This window comes from Calliopsis andreniformis, chromosome 10 (genome assembly GCF_051401765.1).
Source record: "Calliopsis andreniformis isolate RMS-2024a chromosome 10, iyCalAndr_principal, whole genome shotgun sequence".
Taxonomy (NCBI): Eukaryota; Metazoa; Arthropoda; class Insecta; order Hymenoptera; family Andrenidae; genus Calliopsis; species Calliopsis andreniformis.
Genome location: NC_135071.1, coordinates 7,066,027 through 7,091,986, shown reverse-complemented (window position 1 = coordinate 7,091,986; position 25,960 = coordinate 7,066,027). Strand labels below are relative to the sequence as shown.

General features: G+C 31.3%; 5 protein-coding genes across 7 annotated transcripts; 3 read left to right on the top strand and 2 right to left on the bottom strand.

Annotated features, from left to right (window-relative positions):
* Positions 1-1,438: 1,438 nt before the first annotated feature.
* Cytc (mitochondrial cytochrome C) lies at positions 1,439-3,771 on the bottom strand. The gene is made up of 4 exons (XM_076388253.1): positions 3,653-3,771; positions 2,593-2,642; positions 2,086-2,227; positions 1,439-2,000 (listed from the first exon to the last, which is right to left on the bottom strand). Exons 2-4 carry the CDS (start codon positions 2,629-2,631, stop codon positions 1,855-1,857), a joined length of 327 nt encoding a protein of 108 aa, XP_076244368.1. The 5' UTR covers positions 2,632-2,642; positions 3,653-3,771; the 3' UTR covers positions 1,439-1,854.
* Positions 3,772-4,191: 420 nt separating this feature from the next.
* Tfb5 (transcription factor B5) lies at positions 4,192-5,559 on the top strand. Its single transcript, XM_076388254.1, has 2 exons — positions 4,192-4,331; positions 5,373-5,559. Exons 1-2 carry the CDS (start codon positions 4,297-4,299, stop codon positions 5,557-5,559), a joined length of 222 nt encoding a protein of 73 aa, XP_076244369.1. The 5' UTR covers positions 4,192-4,296.
* LOC143185315 (meiotic nuclear division protein 1 homolog) lies at positions 4,271-7,835 on the bottom strand. 2 transcript variants are annotated; one of them, XM_076388251.1, is made up of 5 exons: positions 7,699-7,835; positions 5,085-5,317; positions 4,895-5,000; positions 4,657-4,803; positions 4,271-4,502 (listed from the first exon to the last, which is right to left on the bottom strand). In XM_076388251.1, the coding sequence occupies exons 2-5, from the start codon at positions 5,309-5,311 to the stop codon at positions 4,365-4,367; spliced, it is 618 nt and encodes a 205-aa protein (XP_076244366.1). In that variant the 5' UTR covers positions 5,312-5,317; positions 7,699-7,835; the 3' UTR covers positions 4,271-4,364. The 2 variants fall into 2 exon arrangements, with proteins under 2 accessions (XP_076244366.1, XP_076244365.1); XM_076388250.1 differs by lacking the exon at positions 7,699-7,835 and having other exon boundaries at positions 5,085-5,416.
* On the top strand, positions 5,629-6,994 carry LOC143185316 (zinc finger HIT domain-containing protein 1). The gene is made up of 2 exons (XM_076388252.1): positions 5,629-5,770; positions 6,241-6,994. The coding sequence occupies exons 1-2, from the start codon at positions 5,629-5,631 to the stop codon at positions 6,561-6,563; spliced, it is 465 nt and encodes a 154-aa protein (XP_076244367.1). The 3' UTR covers positions 6,564-6,994.
* A 178-nt stretch (positions 7,836-8,013) lies between the features above and the next one.
* On the top strand, positions 8,014-23,332 carry Ipk2 (Inositol phosphate kinase 2). 2 transcript variants are annotated; one of them, XM_076388248.1, is made up of 5 exons: positions 8,014-8,152; positions 10,711-11,019; positions 17,622-17,798; positions 19,185-19,445; positions 20,502-23,332. In XM_076388248.1, the coding sequence occupies exons 2-5, from the start codon at positions 10,854-10,856 to the stop codon at positions 21,176-21,178; spliced, it is 1,281 nt and encodes a 426-aa protein (XP_076244363.1). In that variant the 5' UTR covers positions 8,014-8,152; positions 10,711-10,853; the 3' UTR covers positions 21,179-23,332. The 2 variants fall into 2 exon arrangements, with proteins under 2 accessions (XP_076244363.1, XP_076244364.1); XM_076388249.1 differs by lacking the exon at positions 8,014-8,152 and adding an exon at positions 8,464-8,585.
* The last annotated feature ends 2,628 nt before the right edge of the window (positions 23,333-25,960 follow it).

Here is a 25,960-nt window from a genome sequence, read left to right as displayed (position 1 = left end):
AGCTAGTGGGGGTGGTCTTCTCGGTTGCTTTGCGGCGCCGGCGCTGCATCGACCCATCGCCTCGGCGACGTGCGTTAACTATCTACTCTTTTCCCTTTTCACGCTGGATTTCATGGATCTCTAATAAATCTTCATCTATTCCATGCAGTCACAAAAACCTTTACGTGTACCTATATCAATGTTATCTGCCTTTCCATTTTCATATTGTGTGGCATGGATCACTTGTCCACGAATCATCATCATCTACTTTAGAAACCTTCATATACATCTATATAGATCAGCTTTACATACGCTTTGCCAATTTTGTATTCGATCTCGTAGATCATTTGCTAATGAACCATGTACTACATGCAAAATCTTCATATGTACCTACATCAGTCTCATCTATCTATCTCGTGGATTACTTGTCCATGAACTTTCATCTACTTCGTCTCTAACATTTATCACGTATACCTATATCAGGTTTAAAGTTTTATAAAACATTCCTCACACGTTGTTCCACTAGCGACCAGGGTCTTTTCGGTTTTAATAATGAAAAAGAAAGTTATTACTACACGAAAGTTGCAACTGAAGCTTCCTAACAGGCTGTTGCAGTGTACATTTAGAATGACGAACGCGATTCATGAAAATTGATATAATAGTAGGAATATTGTAGTAGAAATGTGCTTACCTTTCGCTGACGTACCACGTTGAAGAGTGTCTCTTCGAGGAATTGGTAGAACTACTTGTTGAAACATCACTTCCTGGAGAACACGGAACTTGATAGTCTGTACAAGATGTTGAATTCCACGAATATCTGTGTCCTACACTTGAGTTGTTACGACTTACACTTGGTCCAGGACTTAATGGACTTTTTGGAAGCTTTAGAGCCCCAGAGCTGAAGACTCGGACTAACCGAACTTTTAAAGATCGCTTATTTCGCATTACATCGTCACCGACATCGTTTGATGTTGCCTGTCCTTTGAGAAAATTAGATTTATCCATTTTTCTTTAGAAACTAAGTGAAACCAACCAGTCGAACTCAACTTCGCACTCTACCGAACTCGAATGTGACGACTTTTGCTAAAAGATTGAACAAAACCTTCCTTAGCGTATTTCCTGGAACTTTTAACCGCATCCTTCCTGGTACTTATCAAAACTGAGTTTAAAAAGCAGTTTAATTCAACAGAAGCTTGCATTCTAATCTTAATATTGAAATATTTCAATGAAATAAATTCGTAGTTCCATTTTTATTCACTCATTGTCCGAAAACAAATTTTTCGAATTGTTCTTAAAGATAAAACTATGTAATACTTTACGTAATTAATGAACACTTGTATTTGAATATTCAATCACTTGAATATTCTAGATCTTGCAATACAATTGCCTATATTTGTACTTTGTTCATTTCTCGTTTCTCAAATTTATTTCTAGTTAACACAGAAGAAAAATGAAATCATTACAAATTTATCGTCGAATCTATATTTTCACATTTTTAAGTTACAGATTAACAATCTGTTGAACGACTTGAACAGCGTACAATCACAAATAAATACGTAGTGCGCAGTCTACGTATGGCTCAGCCATCGTAAGAGAGCACCGAGAATATTTTCAATGACAACGGACAAAGCCAGTTCTAGTCAGTTCTAGCCTGACGCTTGTCAATGTACATAATTACAATATTATACCTACTTATCAATAACAACAATTTGTCACTATTCAGACTTGGCAAACGCTTGAGTACCAGATCGGGAAGTCGACGAATGAGTAGAGATGTAGTGAGATGTCCATGAAATTTAAATGAGAATAGCAGCAATTTTCTCTGTGATACCCGCTGGACACGTCTAGCGTGCTTTGTCATCAATAAGCACAAACTTACTTTGAAGCTTGCTCAATATACGCTATTAAATCAGCACGTTCTTGAGGTTTCTTCAAACCGGCGAACACCATTTTTGTACCAGGAATGTACTTCTTTGGATTCTCCAAGTATTCAAACAGTGTGTCCTTGTTCCATGTAATACCTAAAATAATCAATAGGTAACTTAATTAAATTGTAATGATGGGTATAAAGAGTATATTAAAGTGTACTTGGAGGGATGAAGGTACCTTTGGATATGTTGGCTTCTGTGTAGCTGTAACCAGGAGCCTGTCCAGTTTTCCTACCCATTATTCCATGGAGATTGGGTCCTACTTTGTGTTTGCCACCAGCTTCTATGGTGTGACATTGTGCACACCTTTGCACAAAGAGCTATCAAAGAAAAAAAATTGTGTTTAATATGAACTTAAGTACTTCGGAGTGCATATGGAAGTAAGATAAAGTTGTAATGTACTTTAACATGGTTTTGTTAAATCTAGTGATGTTAATGTAATAATTTTTTAATATACAAGTGTGAACTTGTAAATATAAAAAATACATGAATAAGAAGTTCAGGTGCGATTATGCTAATTAAAATGGCATCATCAGTTATCGTCACGCAATACAAAATTTAGACGATTTACGTTATCAAAGAAATGATTAACTGATGACGTATTGCTTCGCGCGTTCAAATGACGCGGATTGTAATTTCGCGCGCATCGAGAGATAATATTATCTGACACGGAAATGAGAATTACCTTCTTTCCTTTTTCTGGATCACCAGCTGGGACTCCCATTGTGACTTAGTCTGAAAAATTAAAAAAATGGTACACCTGTGACAATGTTTCAAACCCAAAACGGTTTTAAATTTTTAATAATTTCCATTTATGATTCTTTTGTTACATAAGCAGGTACCACGTGTATAAAAGCCTCAAGTTTCGCAATATATCATTGCATAAGGAATTTACGTGCATGTATACGATAGCATGTTTGTAAAATACGAAAATGTGACAAATTTTAAGTGGATATTGCATTATAATGAAATATAATAAAAATGTTGACGTTCTGAAATTACTCAGCATTGCAGTGTGCATATAGATAAGGTGCGATTAAGGAGTGAATGAAAGAAAAGGATATATCACATTTTAGATCGAGAAGAAGAATAGATTTTCGAAACTGCCAGTGACATTGACGCCATTTGTCTAAAGGTCACATTGATCTATGTAGTACAGTGATCTTAATCTAATCTTGGGTAATTTTATAGATGAAAACTCGTGATACTTTTTGTTTTACTATCGATAAGGTAGAAACTTAATTTCCAAATTATTGGTATGAATTTTAACTTCTTAATTTTCAATCAGGTAATATTTCGCAATAATTTTATAAAAATTCGAAATGAGATAAGCCTACACATTCCAAACGTTTCAATTTCGTTTTACTAATGGAAGATCGTAAAGTCCACGAGGGATTTAATTAAATGGAAAAATTTGTTTCAATGAAAGTATAATAATAGAATTCTAACTCAAGGATACTCGAGTTATGTAACGGTGATCATTCTATATTTGAAAGAAATACCGAAATGATTTAATTGAAATTCGATGGCGAATTCCTCAATTTTGTTAGCTATGGGTTCTCAAAGATCATGACTCAATTGCACGTGTGGGAATGCAATGTACGTTAAAATTCGTTACTGTTCAATTAAAAGGTTCATAATCGACAAAATTTACTGTTACAATAGGATTTGATTTAATGCGAGGAATGAAAAGAGTTTTGGAGAATTCAGAACGTGTCAAGTAGAAAAATGAAAATCAGATTTACCTTGTTCGAGCTGCACGGAAAGTATTATTCGATGCTGCAGTGTAACCGAGAATAGATGGTTCGATCGATGTATAACCACTGGCTTCTTACGAGCCCGAACTCGAGGGTATTTCAACGCTGATGCAACAGTTTACAGGACATTGTGGAATTCTACTAGATGGCGTTCAAATGAAATATTCTTGGACTTCTTTCAATAATTTCTCAAATAAGTTCCATAGAATAAAAATTCATACTATTTTTCATATCTTCTAAATACAAATAACTAGTATACACAGAATAATTCGTTTTAACTGTATAATTATCTAACTATATTCCACACTGTTAGATTTAAAATTAAATGTACATGAAACTTAAAACTACATATATTATATATTATAATTTTAAATGAACCGAAATGTTTTTATTTTATCTTAACATAATTGTGTTTACAGATAATAATAGTGTTAAATAAAATTGCATCTCAGCGCTTCTATGTAGAGTTTACTTGAATTAAGCTAACTTAACTACGTTCTTTACCATACTGAGTTTCTTATCTAGTAGCCTAACCTAAGTGATATTCTATGGAACGTTTGTATTGCGGAAGTTTCGGATGGACGATAAAATTTTCGTTTGTATTCGTTTTCTGAAAGTGAAAGGAAAAAGTTATGGTAAATGTTACGAAAGGAATTTTGGTTGAATGGTGAGTAGATTACAACGAAATTAAGTTATATTTTTAATCTTTGTAATCTAAGTCGTCAGGGATATTGAACTGTTTGTTTAAACTTTCTTCTGGAATATCAAACTTGGTTTTGCACCAAGTCTGAATGGCGAAAATGTTGTCTGTCCATGTATTTGTGGCTTCTTTATATTCCTATAAAATAACATATGTGTAAATTTACATTTTTTTCCACATTTTAATATGTATGTTATTTCAATATCTATAAAATTTCTTCAGTAATATATTTCAATAATCTTAACACTCTTTTCCTTAAACATTCTAATGAATTTGATCTTTAATTTCATACTTTTACTTTTTCCCCAAGTTTAGCCACAACTTCTGGATCAGCATCACTGAACTTAGCGATCTGCTTCCTCAATTGATCTTCTTTTGCCTTCAGTTCTTCTAATTCAAGTAATAAAGCTTGACGTTCTTCTGTATCCTCTTTACCAATCTACATGTTTAATTTACATTAAAAAATTATTTTATATATAAGAAGTAGAGAAATTCTCAAATGATTTTATTAGAATATTTCCTACAACTACCTTTTCTTTTTCACAGGCTTCTTTTAGTTTTTGAAGCTTGAACTCTGCCTCCACTATTTTCTTAGATGCTTTAGATATTCTGTGTTCTATTGCAGTTATATTTTCTCTATGTGATATGTTTATTAATTAATTATTTAATAAAATGATATTAGATTCGTAATATTTTCTTAATATAAAGTTTTATTTTTACCCTGGGAAAGTCCAGAAATACACAGAAGTTCCAATTTTCTCTGATCTTACTAATCCATCATCTACTAGAGTCTGAAGTACATCTTTCACTGATTGTACAACAATACCTTTTTCCTTTGGAGCAATTTTTTCTAGTTCCTTTAATGTGAAAAACTCCTTTTTATCATAAAATATCTGAAGCATTTTTATACGCTTCTCATCAAGAGTCATTCCCTTTTTCTTGGACATTTTTGCCTGGACAGTTGAAAGAAAATTCAATGTGTAAACGTAATTCTTTTTTACATTATAGCGATGCAGCCATGAAGCAATTCCTTTTGCATTTGGATGAGACATTTGCTTTGGGGAGAAAGTTTATAATCCAAGACCTGGATGAAAGACATTTATTTATTTCTGCTGATATTTTGGAGACACTGCAGGCAAAAGTGGATGATCTTATGGACCAAATATCATTTCCCTTAGCGGAAAAAGGAATCTAAATGATTGAGGATCATAATTCAGTTTCTTTTCTATTTAAAAGTCTATAGTTTATTCTGAAGTAACCAAACATGGCTGCCCGAGAATCTGGTAGAATAAAAGATGCATATCAAAAAAGAATGCTGGATGAAGCTGCTCGCAAGCGCAGGCAGAAGAAAGCATTGGAGGCTTTGGAACAAGACAATTTTCATGATGATCCACATGCTGATTTAGGTATTGTGATTCAAACATTTATAGAAATTTTTTTAGAAAATTGTCTCTGTAATCACATAATATAGTATGAAAAAGTATTAAGCTTGTTAGATTTGATGAGAAATAGGATAGTTTAATTATTTCTAGTGTATGACGAACTTGTAAGAATTATTATAGGTTGCAGAGGTATAGGAATACTTTTTCCTAGCTTTTCACTATGTGATAGTATTTCTGTTTCTTAACCCTCCACCTGCAATTTTATTCTTACTGACGCCATCTGCAAACAAGATCGTTTAAGTCTATGCAGTTTCTTTATATTTTCGTTTTATGTTGCTTGGGCAACGAAATTCTACTACCTTAAACCTTCCCTACCTTGAAGAAAATTCAAAAATAAAAAGAGTTTGGATTGTGTTGTGAACAACCCAGGCTGCAGACAGAGGATTAATTTGTGTTTTCTCAAACAATATTATGCAATATTCTGTTTATTTCAGTGATGAGTAAAAAGGTTCCAAAGTTTCAAGAGACTTTGGACAACAGAGGTGGTAGGAAAAAGAAGACTAGATCAGCAGAATACTACAAGCAACGTTTTCGTAAAACTTTTGCTCAGTTAGTTGAAGAGGATCTTAATATAAATCCAAATCCACCTAACTATGCCTCAGCTCAGGCACCACCTTCACACTTCCCTGAAAGACAGTTTTGTGCTGTTTGTGGATTCCCCAGCAATTATACATGTATTCCTTGTGGTGCAAGATATTGCAGTATGAAGTGTCTAGGTACTCATCTTGACACAAGATGTTTAAAATGGACAGCTTAATGAAAAAATATTTCTTTTGTACAAATTTATCATAAGAAGAGTTTATAGCTTAAGACTACAAATATACTTTGTATGTAACTAGACAATACTAAGTTATTCTGAATTTAATTAATTGTAAATACATTTGCATAATTAATGAGAAGATGGAAGTATAATGAATAAATTTAATTTTCCCTAAGCAATCTCAGTTAAAAAGAGTTACAAATAAGTTAGAAATAAACCTTCTTTCACCTAAAAGAAGTTAGTAGTAGTGGAGTCTTAACCCAAAACTTGGTAGCTCAAGTTTCATCATTAGATGATTACCTTTGTCTCTTTAACGATTTAGTTTGCCGACAGTGTTAGTCTTTTTACAAATAAGTCTATTACAATTTTTTTGGTCTCACTTTTCATATATTTATTGATAAAATAAATTTTTTGAACATTAATGAAGCATTTTTCAGTATTCAAAAATGGCGGAAAAAGAACTGAGAAATTTTTATTTTGATAAATAAAATGGATATTTATGCACATTTGTAAATGTTGTTATAATAATGGAAATGATGCAAAAATTTGTTTCAGTCTCCAAATATTGGTACTTTGTATATTTTTGCATATTATATAAATATTCTATAATTGCATAAAGATTCACAGTCTACTAATGAATATTGCTTTTGTTTGAAAGATCTTGTTTTCGGTACATTTTTTGTATACGTGAATTAATATAAAATTTCTTCACATTCAGGTCTCGAAAAATTAGATTTTTATTAAATTAAATATTTCTTTTATTAAAAAATCTTAAGTTTAGAACTTTGCAACAATATTTTTCAATATTCAGTTATTCCAAAATTGTAAATTTCTAAACAAATTCCCGTTTCCCTCGACACTTTTTTAGAATTTTTATCGAAAAAAGTTTTGACTTAAGGAACGATTTTATAATCCAAGAATGTGGTAACTATCCCAGAATTTTTTTAGATTCTTTGAAAGCCTAAAATTAGACATGGACATAAGCGATCCAGTTTGCTTACGAGTGGTTAACTACTTTTGTAATTAAGTAATTTACATTATTTGTTTAGATATTGTTCAAGTAATGTTGGTAGAATTGGAGGTATAACCAACGTTGTGTTATGTTAAGAAAATAGTATGTTTTGAGACATACCTCTTGGGTCTTCTACTTGTTAAAAAGAGTTTGTGAGGTTTGTGAGTGGTTGTAGTTATTGTTGATTAATGTTGGCAAATAGATAAGGTGTGATAATCTGAGAACCTTGGCGGGAACGATTTTCATTTCACAAAAACAATATTGGCCCTCTGGTGGAGTCTAGAAGAATCTCGACAGTGTGATGAAAGAAAGAGTAATAGAGAAGTAGAAAGGTGTCTAGCGCGAGGACGTGTGATCGTTCGGAATAATGTGAAGTTTAAGTTCGTGAACTTAATCCACTAAATGTGCTTCCGAGATACTGATCATTTCGAAAGTGACGCGGTCGAGCACATCGCACAGTGTTATTCCAAGAACTGGTATAGGTTATAATAATGCATAGGCCTGTAAAATGTCATAGATGTAACAATTGTAAAAGAAGAGTGGCTAATAAATTGTTCTCCTATTTCCAATAAATGTACGTATGCCTCGTACGAGTTGAATTTTATGACTTTCTGGATCACTCGAATGGGAAATATCGATTTCTCGAGTTTGACGAGTTCTATCAATTAACGTACACGTTGATCCCTTGTAGATAATCGTTTCAGTTTAATCTAATTATACAAGCACCGTCCTTGCTAATGATCGCACTCTCGAAAGACCAACGAATAATTCGATTCGTTGGTGAAACCGCGAATTTACAATGTTTAAGTCTTACAAACGCGTTACACCCTCTGTTGGGACGAAAGCGTGTTTTGGCGGGAAGTTTGAATTTTTTCGCGCGAAACATTCTTTTTTCTCCTTTTCGGCTATTCGAAATATTGTCGAGATATTATTCACTGTGATGTGAGTTTGTGAATAATACAAAGTTTAAGAAATATGGAAGGTCAAGCTGAAAGGAATAATCGAAGGTAACATCTTCTTTTGAGGGATGAAGTTATGAAAGTATTAATATTACCAGGAAAATCTAATTTATTTCTATAAATACATTGTCTAAGAAAGAATAATTTCTATAAATAATTCACCTTTTATTGAATGATAATGAAGAAAAAATCTTCGTAACTTTATCCTGATTAATAAGTTTCTTTTTTTATTAATTTTGAAGATTTTCTTTTGAAATATAGAACCCATTTTCCGATTCGATATGTTAATTTTAAAGTATTTTAAAATATCTTTCTTTCTCTAGAAGAAAAAACACTTTTGAACTGAATTTGCGTTTATATTCGTGTTAAGTATTACACACACTATGATGTCTGCAAAAGTGACTTTCGAGATCTTTTGGAGATATCAATGTTATTTTAAGAATTTGGGAAAAGAGATGGTAATGTCGAGTATTTTTTTAAAGGAAAATAATGAATATTAGGTATATCTTAATATTGTTTCATAATGTCTGAATAATGACAGATAGTACATTAATAATTATCAGAAGTGTTAGGCTACTTATCTCTTATCATGTCTGGTTGGTTCTTAAGACGCAAAACAGATATCATTGAAATTATTATATATGTAATCACTTATTTAAAAACTATAGTTTTTTTAAATTCATGCGTTTTATAAATTGAACTTTCTTTTTTTTTTAAGTGTAATAGAGAAAAGTTAACTTAGAACTGAAAATACACTTTATAAGAAAGTAGGAAAGATTCAATTCAAATTCGGTCTCTATTTCTGATGAACAGAAATTGCAGATTCCATTTGTTGCACTCTCGCCCGTCATAACTGAGCTTCTTCTTTTTAAATTCCAACTTTTTTCTAGGAATAGAATTTTTCCATTTTACCATGAACGTCATTTTTAAGTGATTTAATAACTTTTAAGTAAGAACATCTATTTTTAAACAACATACTTTGCTATTTTGAACATTAATTTGATTCTTATTTAAGATAGCATAGATGAGATTTCATATTTAGTAATAAATATAATTGTGTCATTTTCGAAATTTACGAAAAGTCATTATTTCTGTAAAATGCAGTAATAATTGTTCTAAGTCGCATTTAACTTAAAAAATTCAAGTTTATATTTTAATTAAAGTATATATAATAAAATTTGAGATTTAACATTTTTAACGAAAAAAGATTAAATTACTTTTACCGAACGATAATTTCTCAAAAAGGAATATGTGATTCATGCTGTTTTTCATAGACTTGGGCAAATTCCATATCCAATACAAATAAAAAGTAACATTTTAAAATAGTGAACCATTTCAACTACTTTATTATTTGGAATTGCTGTTTTTATTTTAGAAATAATATTGGAAAAGTCATTTTATTTTGTGCTAAGCATTCAAATCATTTTTAAACCATTTTTATCCCAATTAATTCATCCAATAAAATAACAGATTTTTTTAATTAATAGTATTGACGAAACAGAATTAGAAGTGATTTGAGAAATTATTTTAGTAAATCTTTATCTAAGTACAAAAGATTGCATTAAATAAGAGTTCTCCACGAATTAAAAATAGTTTGAACTATTTTAGGAATCATTTGCTTATTCACATAAATCAATGCGTACTTATTTTTAAATAACATTCAGCCAAATAAGATGAGATTTTATTTGAATAATCATTTCCCGAATTTTTTACTTCAATAACGTTCAAATCTGGTTTCGACTTACAGCCACTGAAATAGTAATGAAATTTAGATTATAATTAAGTATACAGATCGATGTGAAATATAATTTTGAAAATAACCTGTTATATATTACTACGCTCTCAAATTATATGGACAGATTTAGGTCAAATATTTTCCCAGATGTATGTATACGACCACCATGTTCCATATTATCACCTCTTCCCTTAATATAGTAGGATCTCGATTAACCAGCTTAACATAAGACTATTATTAAATCACAGTTTAAATCACAATCGATATTCTTCTGTACTCTTATTGCCATTACATCAACTAGCCGTAATTTTAAACAAAAAGGGCTACGAATAATTGAGACTTGGTTAATCGAGGTTATACTGTGTTGCCATGTGTAATGTACTATAAAATTAATTTGTGACTTTCCCGCTGTATTGATCATCCATTTTGTCTTTGTAGACGGAAGTAAAAGAGCGGAGGATAATTAGAATAAGCCTCTATGCGCAACGGAGGTGGGACTCCCAGCGATAAGGTCTTTGTGAACAGTTGCAAACTCTTTAATTGCAGAGGCTAATTGCCGCGTGCCATTCAGTGCACTAGCGATGACGACCTTAGACTCGCAAGCCGATAAAACGTTATGCCATCTCGATAAAGTGTCGAGTACGGAGGTGGCGGAAATTCCGTCCGACTGTGGTTTCCATGGCAGAATTAGCCCGTTAGAATCTCAGATGGCAGGACACCTTTCTGACGATAAATGCCGCACGATTGGTAAGCATCCGATGGAGTTTAAACGAATTTTGAGATCTGTTTCAACGATTTTCCGAGTTTCATCGACTGATCAGAAATATAGCGATAAACGACACCTGTTGTTTTCTACGTTTGTATGTTTTGAATAGTGTAGTGTTGCTGTTAGGTAATCCACAGTACAGTGGCAAAACGAGTGTTTGACTGAGCTACTATTTTTTATTTTTATTATTTGTATTATTTTCTGTTACAAAAGTTTTGTCTTCTTTAAGTTTCTAAATCTTTAAGGATCCCCAATTCGAATGTTATTTATTTATGAAAATTATTTAATTAGAGGTCAATAATCTCCACCGTCTTATAGAATACCATTTGGTGATTGATGTTTTTTCTGTATCAAGGAAAACTTTGATGCACCTAGGTTTTGCGATGGAAAGATTAACACAATTTGACACTTCTAAGTGGACATACTTAATAAAAGGCAATTTTTTCTAGAATTTATTTCAGGTTTTTAAGAAAAATTTACTAAAGATTGTCAAATATTCACTTTTATTTTGTAGCTCGGATTCAATTCTTTGGTTTTTGTGAAAATCAAACGGTAGTTCTTGTAACTTTGTAATCTCGTAAATAATTTTACTTACGTTAGTAGCGGTATTAATAATTCTTTCGATGATAGTAATTTAAATAAAATAGTTTCCGTACAATTCCTCAATTTTAGTTTTTTAATTAAATAATTTAGTTTCTGTTTTAAATATACTTAGGCTTGATCATGAAAATAGTTCTAAAAAAGTCGTATTTTTTAATAATTCTATTTGTTTTCAATGATTTAAGTTTTTTGCGATCAGATAATTGTTTTGAGTATTTGTTAATTCTTATTCACTTAGAAAGAATTTTACGAAGAAATCGTTGTCCACTGTCGATTTTTTAATGAATGTTCACCTATTTTAAGAAATTGAGACACCTGGTATTGAACGAGATATTTCAAACAAAATAAGTAACGTAAAGAAAAATGTGATTCCATTTGTTGAAATGTATTGAAGTATACATGTAGTGTCTATAAAACATCTGAACGGAAGTTGTATTTACCTATGTATTTTTCAGATATATATTTTTTAGAGGTATTATGCTTGGTTCATTTAACATTTTTAATCAAATTCCTGAGATGAAACCCTAACTCACTTTACTTCGTTTTTGTGTGTACTAAATAGTACGTTATAGTTATTTAGTAGATGTTCTTGTATTACTCTCTTCGAATGAGAATAAAGGATACAAACTTTTCAGGGGGTAGATCCGGATATGTCAGGGCAGCGACATTACCGACAAAATTAGGAAAAAACAGGATTTACGCCCTGACACTTTTCGTCGTTATATGAAAAGATTTCGAGCTGGAAAAGGTTTTATTCGAAAAAAAAAAGTTCAATGCAGCGCGCTCTGGCCATGATTTAACGCGATTCTGCTGATATTTAGTAACGTGAGTATTACAAAGTAGAACAAAAATCGACCGTTCACAGCCGCGAAATTTAAGCACTTTTATGTAAAGAGAGTGTTTTGAACGAAATCATGATCAGACCACGCTGCATTGAACTTTTTTCTTTCGAATGACACTTTTCTTGCTTAAAATCTTTTTATATATTGATGAAAAGTGTCAAAGCGTAAACCCATGCCTCAGTATTGCTTTTAGCTGGGTTATCGATAAAATAGAGTAAAATATACGACAAATTTAGTTAGGCTTGTGCGAACCAGCCGATGCCTAATTAGAAAGGCTGCCGATGTGGAATCGGAATCTGTAATACCTAAATTGACGACGTATGTTACTGAAAATTTCTCTCTCCATTACACATATTACCGAACCAGCTGTGTGTACGTAAGCTCAGCGTTTCGGACCACTTCGATTAGCTTCGGAAAGTCAAAAGAGAAGGCGAATGTAAAGTGATGCTTACTCTCTTGCTTTTGAAGCTCAAACGTTACGCGCGATTTTTTCGATTGCCTAGATATTTTCACTTTCCAATTTACAATTAGAAGTAGACTTTTCGGTAAGATTCTCAGAGAGTTGTATGAAATACTGAGACGTGAATTCAGAAATTAAACGATGACATTTTGTGAAATATTTCGTGTTAATGCGTATTTCTCAGTATCAATTAAAATAGATCTACACAGAGACTATAGCAGGATGTGTGGTACAACAGGGAAGGTACATATGTATAAAGTATAATAATGTATAATAATGACATTTGTACCGCTTATTCTTCCATGTATTTATGAAGCCCGACGATAGTCAAATACATATATATCAGACGAATCTTTAAATTAGATTTTCCTGAAAGCTAAGTATCTTATAACAAGATTAATATTCCTTACTTTCAGTTTCACCCAATCACTCTCTTCTCAATTGTATCATACGCCTTGCCACATCTTATGTGTCGAGAAGTTAATAGTATTCTCAAAATAAGCGGTTGGATAATTGGGGATGATAATTTGATTGTAACATGTTTCAGGTTCGATACCCAGTCTGGAAAGAACTTTTTCTTTCTTTTTCAAATATTTAAGTTGTATGTAACAGTATTTTACGAACATTGTAATTTTTTTATATAAATTTTTATTCTCAAATACATATTTGACACATATACATATTTGAATTTTTTCTATTTTTGTCTTTGTCATCGTCCGCAAAATTAATCATTATCATTAAAATTAATATTAATTTCCAAAGATATGTATATAGAATTGATTTAATTCTTCATACAAAATATGCATAGAAATATTCCACAACACGTCGTCACTCCCAGAGTCATCCCTCAAAAGTTCACAAAAATCTCTGGTAAATCCACTACCTCAGTAGTGGATCTACTCACAGGCGGTTATCTCGGGACCCGTAAGACAAGGTCCCGAAAAATATGTACATATACATTATTTTAGTAGAAATTTCGTACGTGCAATGGTGCAATTGGACAGAATAGTATTAATAGAGTGTTATTAATAGTATTAATAGAGTATATTAATAGAGTGTGGATTATACATATAGTCACATTATTATCGCAATAAACGTGAAATAGATATCTTTTCAAATACTTAATCAAAATATTCTTAATTTTATGTGTATTTAATTGTGCATAAAAATAAAGCAACACACATTGCCCATAATTTATTTATTACAATGGGTCTCTAAAAATTTGTGAGGTCTCGGGCCTCTTGAACAGCAGATTCGCCATTACCTTCATTTAACAAATCGAAAAATGAAAATATTTAGGCAATTGAAAAGATCGTGCCTGGCTCATGTCGCTTGCCGACAACTTGAACAGTTGAATCTCAGTATTTCAAGAGCAATAGAGTAAGAGTCAGATCTGTGTCCTTTCTCGACTTTTCTCAATTGTCCGATGCGCCAAGCTCACATACACGTGACTCGTGTAATAGTATGTATAATGGAAGAGAAAATTTTCTAAGTCGTGTTTCCAATTTGGAATCATAGAGTAACTCCAACTCGTCACCATTAGATAGCCGCTTGTCTGTATTAGACTACTTTTGTAACAAAAACTGTAACAGCAGATACCGACCTGTCACTTTCGAAAAGTCACGTGACTGCTTTACCCCCTTAATTGTCCTTCAAATCATTATGTGAACAATTTTGTTAAATATATCTTTAGAAAATATGAGGGACATATAAGGTGTAGGTATTATTTATAATGGGGAGGTCGAGTTTAAAATTATAACTGGAGAACATCCTTCATGGTTCAAAACGTTACACATACACACACATATATTATATAAATACTTTTATTCTTAATTTAAATTAATTTAATTCAATTTTATATTTAATTAATATTTTTTGTATTATAAATTTATATGCTCGTCGTTTTCAATGGCCTCTAAAATTATTCAGTTGCAATAACGGCTTTTCCTAAAATTAGTTCTAGAAAGATTCCTCCTCCATGAATGGAATAAACTTCATAGATCTCTTAAAGATCTAAAATTCTTAGTTTATGAGCAAAAAATATTATAAAAAATATTTAAAGAGTAGTGTAAAATGGGGTGAATAGAAACATAACTGCAGGCGACAGTAAACACTATTTAAATAGTATTTTACGGTACTTTGTTATGCCAAAAGGAATAGAAAAATTCTTTACTTGTTTGTATCAACCTGATAATTTGTTTTAAAATATCCACAAACAATTAGAATACGTTTCACTCTCAGTAGACGTCATATTTAGAATCTGAAATATGCGTGTGAACGGCAGAACGAATTTTTTATTCTTTAAAATGTCTTATTAATCCCTAATTCTCTGAATTTTTTATTCTTTAAAATGTCTTATTAATCCCTAATTCTCTGAATTTTATTAAACCGTCATCACATCATAGTTCGAGTTTTATTTGTAATTCTACTATACTTTTGTCGTTAGTATTTAATAATCGATACCCTGTGTAAAAGGGAATGTATACAATCAAGGTTAGCTTAATCGAGATGGAATGGTCTAGATATTTACTCTTCAATTTGCTTCTTGATTGAAAATTTTAAAAACTTCTTATTTGAGTAAATAGGTTATTTGAGTGCCTTAGAATATCACTTGAGTTGAGCTCTTATCGTGTTTTCTAATCATAAGTACATACATATTCGGATAGCGTTAGCGTTAACTGATGACGAATAATAAACACAACTCTACGTAACGAAGATTAAGATAAACATTACCTATCTGTTTCGAGCATCGGAAGCAATTCTTTATAGCCATTAATTTTATAATTGATTAGTCGACTGCGGATATTTATACACGTACAATCTAGAAATATGCGTGAAATATATACATATATGCACAGAAAATATGTGCAATTTGTGCGTAATGCACACACATTCAACGTAGATTTATCATACAATATTCTTTGAACTGGTAGAAGAGGATATTCAACAATTCTGTCTTATAATTTGTATTACAATAGACTACAAGTAACTTTCTGATATTTATAGCACTTAAATATTGGTATTTAATATTAATTTATATTGCAATCTGTAGTTTAGATGTATTGGATACATATCTATGTAGATATACAGGGTGTTTCCAAACATGTGGAACACTTTTGAAAGATACTTGCCTGCACGGTGTGCTATGTCCTTTAAGGTTCTACCTACTATTTGATTCTAGAAATATTCCGGTCTTTTAGAGGAGTTACACACGGTCGTCAAACTTAAAGAAAGTATCACACCGTACGCAATGTAAAATAGCGTATAACTAAACAACTAAGCGTTTTCGGTCATATGTTCACAGGAACTTTTTTCATTATCTATGTATGTAAAACCTATCCCCCAAAAATGTTCCACATGTTTGGAAACACCTTGTATGTATTTGCACAGATAGTTTGGTAGTATGTTCCATAATTTCATCGTTTAATATGATCACGGTTTTAAAGAAGCGTTGCATTTACTGTGATTTCTGAATAGTATCATGCAATAGTAGGATGATTCATTTATGATCGAAACAAAATATAGCGAGATAGATGTGAAGTAACATATGAAGTACACACAAATTGTAGATCGTAATGACATATCAAAATATACTTTTGTATAAAAATTCGCAGTCCATTGATTAGTAACATATTTTAGATTCTACATTTATGTACATATACACATAACATGTTTTTTGTTATTATTTCTAAACTGTATTACATACATTAATGAATAGACTGTAGATTTTTATGCGTTTATGAGAAATTTCAATATGCAAAAAAGTATAATATCTATATAGTACGCAAAAATATACATCATACCGAAAATCTTAAATCAGCTTTCACTTCTTTAATTGACAATGGTGTTTTCGAAAATAGGAATTTGCATAAACGTCCACAGTTTATTAATGAAAATTAGAGAAACACACTTACCATATCGTCATACATTCAATTTTTATATAAATAAATATATAGACGAGAAACGATGTAAAGTATTATTTCCAAGTTATATTAATGTGATATTATATTATTTAATTAATTTGGAATAATAAATATTTGAGATTATTATTGAATTTCTAATAACATGGTAAAATAATGTATCACGAATTGCTTATGAATTTATTAGTTCTAAAATGTGTTAAATCACAGTTATAGTAGCACAATTTTACGTTACTGTTGTAGATTCAATTCTTGTATAAATTCATCCAATGTGAAGTATCCATGCATCCTTGTATACTTTTATTTTGTATGCCAACACACTTTTGGTTTAACGGATAAATTGTAGTAACTTTTAATAAAGTTATTATATTACATTACATTATTTTAAAGAAGTTTAGAAACCTTTAAAGGTTTACGTAATATCATTTTTAATATATATTTCCCTATTTCGTAACGCTTTGAGTATAATATTATCAATATATTTTTGCATTTAAGTTTTAATACATATTGAGTAAACGATCGTAGACGTTGACTCACATATAATTAATAAATTAAATTGAAAAAATGTTATTAGAAAAATCATACGCGATGCCCCAGAAGGTTTTAATTTCAAATTGTTAATTTATTGCAAAATGTTAACCTATAAGAGACACTACACTAATTGTTGTAATGAATCATACCAAGTAGCGAGTCTATTAGTCATTATTATTATTTTTGACACTACTGGTGCTCTAAAAATTTGATTGCTTAAAATCTTACAGGTATGTTACGCAGGCCAGATGGTCGAGTGCTTAAACCCGTGGTAAAACCATTGCTTGGCAGAAGGGAAATTGCATTCTACGAAAGTTTGCAAGAATCGGAAGACCCAATCATGTTACAGTTGAAGAGTTACGTTCCAAGATACTATGGAACGACAGAGTTATCAGTTTTTGGAAGACGTAAGATATCAGACATCGATTTTTAACCTAGGCTCACAATTTCCTGCACTTCTCTTTTCCTTTCGTTTGGTTTCACGCGCGTTTTTATTTTTAGAAAATTATACAGTGTCACACAGAGTGATCCACGAAAATAGAATGACTAATTGCGTCCTAATCTGTGAACGGCGCGATGAATGCACAGTGTTTCCGCGTTGGACACTTAAAAGTGCTGTCTATTTCAGACTGGGGATCAAGTTGGGAGCGTTCTTTAATCAAACACTGTGTTTTTAAATAAAAATCAAGATAAATAATAATATAATAATAAATCAAGATAAATAAACAACAATACTTACTTTCACTCACACACATTATATAAAATAATGTTATCTTGTATGACATAAAGTCAATAACTTTTCGTAGTTTAGAATGAGTTTTTCGAGTTTTTCTTAAAAGAAAGTATAGCAAATTTTATTTAAGAAAATACAAATTACTAAGATTTTTAAAATTATATTTTATGCTTAAGGACTTTTTTTATACTTTCATTTGTGCAATTAAACATTAAAGATTTTGGTGGATCATTCTGCTTAACTTAAAATAGACATCGAATTATTTAATATCGAATCATGTAGCATATTCAGTTTAACGTGTCTGTATCAGTAATCATCAGAAGCCTGCATGATTTTTCAAATGACTAAAAATTTATTTACTGATTTATTTCCTTGAATTGATGAAATTCATCAATTAAAAAATTTACTTTATTGTAAAAGAGGAAACAAAAATTTTGTAAAAAGTTTTTACAGAAATTAGAGCATCAAGCAATTTAGAAAGTAAATCAGATAGAATTAAAATTTTAAATTAGACTGGTTGGAGAAAGAATCGATTTAGGTAACGAAACAGTTTAAAAAATTAAATTTTTTGAAAATAAAGTAGTTACAAAGAGTTGAATATTTTTAAGAACATAAATAAAGTTTCATTATCATTCTGAATTCTGAATATTAATATATAACACGAATAATAAGTACATTTACGGATGTTCAGCAAATAATATTTAAATAAAATATTATTTATTATCTCAGATTAATTTTATTAGATTTGAGTAATGGTTATTCAAACAAGAAAGTTCGCAATGTACGGAAATCCATCGCTATTTTCACTGACCAACGCCCAATTTTGAATACACGCACAAGTCAAGGAAATATATAAAAGAAGAATTCTCCTTGATTTAGGCGATTGATGGAAAGTTTCCAAAATCGATTCTTTCTTCAGTCGTAAAATATGTACGATATTTAACGAAGGAATTAAATTGAATGTCATAGGTATGCACGTAATAACGTTTGTTTAAGGATTAACATGTTTGATAAAATTTGAATTTTTATGATGTGACTAATGATTTGTATAAAATGTTAGGAGTAACATTCCTTACGCTAAAAGATATTACTGACGGTATGGCAGAACCGTGCGTGATGGATATAAAAATAGGTAGAAGAACGTGGGATCCTTTAGCCACACCGCAAAAGAAAGCGACGGAGGAATTAAAATATGCCGAGTCGAAACGTACCTATGGATTCTGTATAACTGGATTTCAAGTCTATTGTCTCTCATCTGGACAATTAAAAAAATTCGGCAAACATTATGGCAAGACACTTGATGCTAAAGGTGTTGTGGAAGGTATGTATACTGTAGATATTATTCTTTGGATTTTGGGAGTGTAGTGATTTAAGTAGGAAAGTGGAAGATCTTTGACAAGTTAGATTTTTTTGGTTTGAGTTACTTGGGGAAAGTTGTATTTGAGCTATTTGGAAGAAATATAATTCACTTGCTTTCTATTTAAGAAATTTGTTTGTGATTAATCCTTCAGCGGTCAAATATGTACATACTTTGCATTTGAAAAGCCGTTGAGGTGTTAAAATATTCGTAAGAAGAAAAGTTCTATTCTTTGTACATGGGATATTTGGTAGGATTATAGGTTTACCTCCTTTTTATTTAAAGTGCTTGAAAGTCGTAGAAACATACTCTATCTAAGTATTGTCACCTCCATTTTGTCCTAACATATTCAATAAACAATCTCCTCCGCACATTTTCAAAAACAAAGTTTCCTCACGCCAAAAAGACGTTCTATATATAAAGCAGCAATCACGTACCATCCACTGACTATCATCGATTATTATCGATCATCATTTACCAACCACCAAAATTAATATTCACGGTCACGCTACAATCACCAAACGTTTGATGTCATGTGAATGACGAATATCGCAAATCTGTTCTGATATTTTAATATCATTTTCAATTTTAATATTTCGTATAAAATATAATACAATACAAAATATAAAGTAGTGTTATTTGACAATTATTTGTATGATTTATTTGTTAGATATAATTCCGATATTGAATTTGTCGTTTCTACGTTTGAAATTTGGTTGGTAGCTGACGATGGGTGACAATGGTTGAGCGTGTCCGCTTCCTAATCCACACATGGATCGGGACCATTTAGATTTAGACAATGATTTCTTATGCTGTTTTCATCGAATTCTCAGACCTCATTGATAATAGAACATGATGCCCATTCTCTTTCATTTGGATATTCTTAATAATTTCCTAAAACTTATATCGAGTTCCTGAATGTGACAGTGAATCAGTATCTTTTTGAACATGCTATAAAGCCACCCCAAATAACAGTCTCGTTTTTAATACTTATCCTGGTTCATTCTCTTTTCTCTACAGCGTTAAAAATGTTCCTGAACATAAATCCAGAACGACCACCCTGTCGCCAATTGATCGTGCAACTCCTGTCTTTTCTGTGGAAGATTCTGCTTTTCTTTCGTACCCAGCGGCTGTTCCGTTTTTATTCTAGTTCATTGTTGGTGGCATATGACGCAAAAAGACTGCAGCAGTATCTTCCTCCAGACATAGATGCTTCAAGCAACAAACCAATGTCTGTTACAAACAACCATGCAGCCACATCAAATGTGTTCAAACCTAGCGACACAAGTAAAAGCTCAGCTGCCGAAGTGAACAGGAACCGAACAATGGAGAGGGTCCATTTTACCAAGCGCAGCATCAGCCTGAGTAGCGATTGTAATTCTTCAGCGAAGAAATTTCTGAACAGAAGCGAGTCCTGCAGTCCAGACTTCAGAGAGCACCGACTTTGTCGCACCCATTCTTACGTCAACAACTTCGATGACAACATTAGCAAGATGAAAGAAGACTATGATGCTCTCTTGAGCGAGTCAAGTAGTTCTTCAGAGAAGCAGAATTGGGTCAGGATAAACATGATCGACTTTACTCATGTCTTCCCAGCAGAAGACCCCAACGCCTTAGATTTGAATTATTTAGAAGGAATTGAAAATCTGATTAAACTCGTGGAGATGTTTCTAGTTTCCAAGGACAGCTGTGTGTAAACTATTTACCTTAACTTAGGAGGTTGATGTTACGTTTCGTTTTCAATTGCCGCAGGGCTAAAACTGTGTTGTGTAATAAAATTCGGTTTTTGGAGGTTAGGATCAATCAGTTTGCAATTCTTGTGTGATGTGTGAAGGACAAAAACACTTCTTGGAAGCTTCTTGATTGCAACTCGAATAGAAAGTGAAATGTTTGACGTTTTTTTGAGGGGTGCCAACTAGGAGTAATATGCAGTTTGTAATTTCGGGCTGCAGTATTGAGGGATCAGAAACGTTTCTGAAAAGCTTCTTGATTGGTGCTCTAGGAAAAGGGGAAGTGATATATTTCACATTGTGTAATATTGTAAGAGCTTTCACACAACGTTTCTGTTGTCCGTAGTCAAAACAACAAAGAAACATTGATGCCTAAATGTTAATTGTTACCAGATATAATTTTTAATTTTATTCATAATATTCATATTCTCTGGTTCAGTCAGGTGTCGCGATTATTGAAAATTACACTTATTGATTTTATTAAAACGAGCGTCAAGGTCAAATATTTCATTTGTGAATTGTAGCGATTTTTCGTATCGTTTCTTTTCCTATGTTATTCCCGTGGTCGTTATACCATCGCACGTTATACCTAACACGGAAATTGTTATGCTAATATGATAAATAAAATAAAAACGTTAACGTGAAATTAATATTTTTACTATAGACCCTCATAAGTAAAATGTGAAGCAAACTGATATACAGGCTATATCAAAATATGTGGAACATTTTTGCAAGAAACGCTTAGTTTTTTAGTTATATGTTATTATGTATTCCGTACAACACTGGCCCAAAATGCGAAAAAAATAACAAAAATGTCGGATATTTTTTGGTTGATAGGTTCTAGATACGAAGACAATAAAAGACAAACTCAAATGCACATATGCCAAAAAATGCTTAATTTTTTAGTTATATTGGATTTTATACATACTGCATAAAGCACTGGTCCAGTATTTGATTGTACGGCGTGCTACCGCCCAGATCCTGTTAGACCTAGAGATATATATCCCGACTTTTAAAATCTGTGGTTGTAAAGAAAAACGACCTATGTTATATTTTCAAGAAATTCGAATTAACACCTTAATTGAGGTTTATAATATAGAATTTATATTTGCAAAAAGAAGAAAAGGTATTAAAAGAATTTTTTGTTAAAATAAAAGTAAGGGCTCATGAAGACACAAGTCTTCTTGATTGGTTTCATAAGGCAGTATTGAAGTTGAAAACTTTAAATATATCAATATCTCGAGAAGGAACACATGTGACTTAAGTCATTTTCTTTTATAACCACAGAAATAAGTGGGGCACCATCATGGATTTTAGAAGGTGTATTAGATAGATGCAATTCTAAATTAAATAGTGTATAAATAAAAAACTAAGCATTTCCCTAGGATCTATTCTCCAAAAAAAGTCACTCATTTTCCGATACACCGTGTATACGAAACAAATGAAATTTACTTTAAAAGGGAAACAAAGAGCGCCATTTTGGAATATGTATAGAAAAGTGAATTAAGCAATATAAATATAATGTACTTTCTTTAATTACACATACATCAATTTCCACTGAATTGTATTGAATCCTGCAACGAACAACAGTTCATTTCTGTAACTACATATTATTAATAGTAAACAAATTATTTAATTCACAAAACATAGAATATTCACCATTTGCAGTTTCATTTTTGAACCCAATATCTCCACATACATATTACAATCAGGGCCGCATTTACCGTTAGGGCGTACTAGGTGCAAGCTGGGACTTCATTCTCTATGGCTTATAGAGTCACATTGTCAAAGTTGACTATATACAAACAACAATACAGAAATATATATATATATATCAATGTTGTGTTACTTTTATTTTATTAAAATGAATTATTATGGAAATGTCGACTTTTATTTCCATAAAACATAAAAAAGGATAATGATATTGTGCTTAGGGCCTCCAAACATATAAATGTGGTCCTCATTACAATTAAATAATTTCACAGAATAAAGTCACAGATATCTTCAAGTTTAGAGCAACTCGATCACTACTCCTTTGCTTTGAATTTACGTCTTTTAGTTTATTTACAAAGGTCATGATTAATGTTGTCTATATATGTATGCGTATGCAAATCAATACAAAAATGACGTTTCTTTATTTATGTTTGGATGTTATGGAAAATTTACAGTGAAATACGCAAATTGCTTTGTTTTCAATTTGCACGTTGAATTTGAATGTTCATACTTTCCATGTATTAATTTAACAATTACATATTTATTTTCTCGTATGTATTCATGTTTTTTTGATTCAGTTGATTTCTATCGTTAAGGTACAGGAATTATTCAAACTATAATGTGAAAATATTGCAGTACTTTCAGAATTAAATTACGTGTTTTCAAAATATAGTATTTTCTCATCCTTGAGTACTGTAAAAATTTAGGTTTCATTAATGTATTATAAAATAATAATTTAGAGTGTCAGGTGTAAACAGTTAAATTCTAGAAACGTTTCTTATTGATTTTAATAGTGAAGAAAGGTTAATTGATAAATATTTTTAGTTAATAGTAGAATTTTTGAAATTGGTTCAATATGGATTGTATCGATTCTGTACGAAAATTATTTCCATTAAATCGTTTTTTATTTCTAGAGTCTAGAAAGATTTCAAGGACGCTTACCAAACTTTAAAACAAGTTCATCAATGTTTCAAATTTTTAGATTAATTTGAAGGCACTATTCAGAAATTGTATTCCTATTTTCCGAAATTTTAACAAAATTTTCCGAAATATTCATGATTATTGTTTCTAGTAATTTTTTATTTAAAGTTTTTAGAATTTTTTGTCATGGAAAAACAAAGTGTATAGGCAAAAAATTAATTGCTCGTACAATATTATAATAAATATGATCGACTACTATATTATTCACAACTACACGACTATATAAATAATTGTTTTTTCATTTGTTGTTGATAAAATCAATTGTTAATACATCTTAGTTAGAGATGTACTGGGTACAGCATACTTTCATTCTAAATATTAACAACTGATAAGAATTTCAATAATTATGTGTTACTGATTAAACTATTTCTGCAGAAAATAAATAAAAAACCAATATAATATTATTTCTTATTAAGTTCAAGTACTAATCCTATAATTAACTTATCGGCACACAAAAACGTTTAGCAGGTTCATTCGTTTATGTCATTGTAATTGTAAACATTGACGTCTTTGAGATGACAAGAATTCTACGCAGATAAATTCCCTGTTAGATTTTTGTTTTATTTGTATATCAGAGGGTTGAAATGGTTCTTGTTTAGCGTGTTGACGATAATCCGAAATCGTTAAACTTTTAAAAGTTTATTTTGGTATCTCAGTTTACCTTTTTTAATGCATAAAATTGAGTCCGCGTATATCAAGTTTAAGTATTTTTTATTTTATTTGCAAAAGTGGTATAATATGTACAACTCTATGCTTATTTAGTTGAATTAAGGATATAGGGATGCTTTGATACATACATATTTCTACGTTACAATATTTACAGGTATATGCAAATGATCTTGGGGGGCAACTGGAATTTACACACTTTTCTTTCACTTTATTGTTCATTTTTATCAGTTCGAAGTACTTTCAAGTTTCTCGACCACAATTTATATTGAAAGTCACATGCAAAACATTTGAATATTCTACGCCAGAATTTCTACAAATACAACATACATCCAAGGTGGCACTTTTGCTTTTCTTAAAAATACAGGAAGGTCTTGTATATGTCTATAAATTCTTTCAACGATATTCCAAGCTCTTTCCAAGATGTAAATATTTACTTTTTGTTTATGATAGAACATTTTGAGATTGCTTTTGTTACCTACGGAGAACATTTCCCATTAGTCTCCTAAATATTTGAGTTTCTACGTGTTAAAAGAAAACATCCTAGTACTCTTGTTTTTTTCATTTATCTTAATGGAATTTCCATTCATTTTTAGGTCTGTACATATAAAGTTCCAGATTTTAACCCTAACGGGTTCAGAACAGTATTGTCATGTTGATAATCAAGTTCGTCGAGTTGATTGCTATTCAGTTAGATTAGACTAAAGTTCCCTTTCGAGTCAACAGTTTAACCTTATAGAATCCGCGAGTCGGCATATATTCTATCTGGCAATTTCTACGACCACTCTGTAAGTCCTTGCATCGCCAGTGCATTAACACTGAGCATTAGAATCATATACTTTACGCGACAACTGCACACTATATACTTGTACGTAAAGACTAATTATAAAATATACTAAAGTAATCATTGCAATTTGATTAGATTATTTTTAAATCCACGATTACCTTAAGCAATTTCATTCAACGTTGACAGATCTCCCACGATACAGCTTAGCCACTCGAGTTGTATCAATTACTAATTAACAAATTATAACAAATTATAACAAGTAATCATTGCAATTTGATTAGATTGTTTTTAAATCCACGATTACCTTAAGCGATCACATTCGAAGTTGACAGATCTCCCACGACACATCTTAGCCGTTCGAGATATATTAATTAGTAATTAACAAGTTATGACGCTTATGAACATTTCCCGCGGTTTTTTGATCCCACATCAGATTTGTCTGCATGACTTTACTTCCGAAGAAAACTGTATTCTAGTGGCTCCTCGATCTATTCGAGTTCTTCCACGAAAGGTAACCTATCCAGCAGCTATCTGATTTTACATCAGATTCGTCTACAGTCTACTTACTTGCAACACCAGGTTCGTCTGTACATTATCCAACC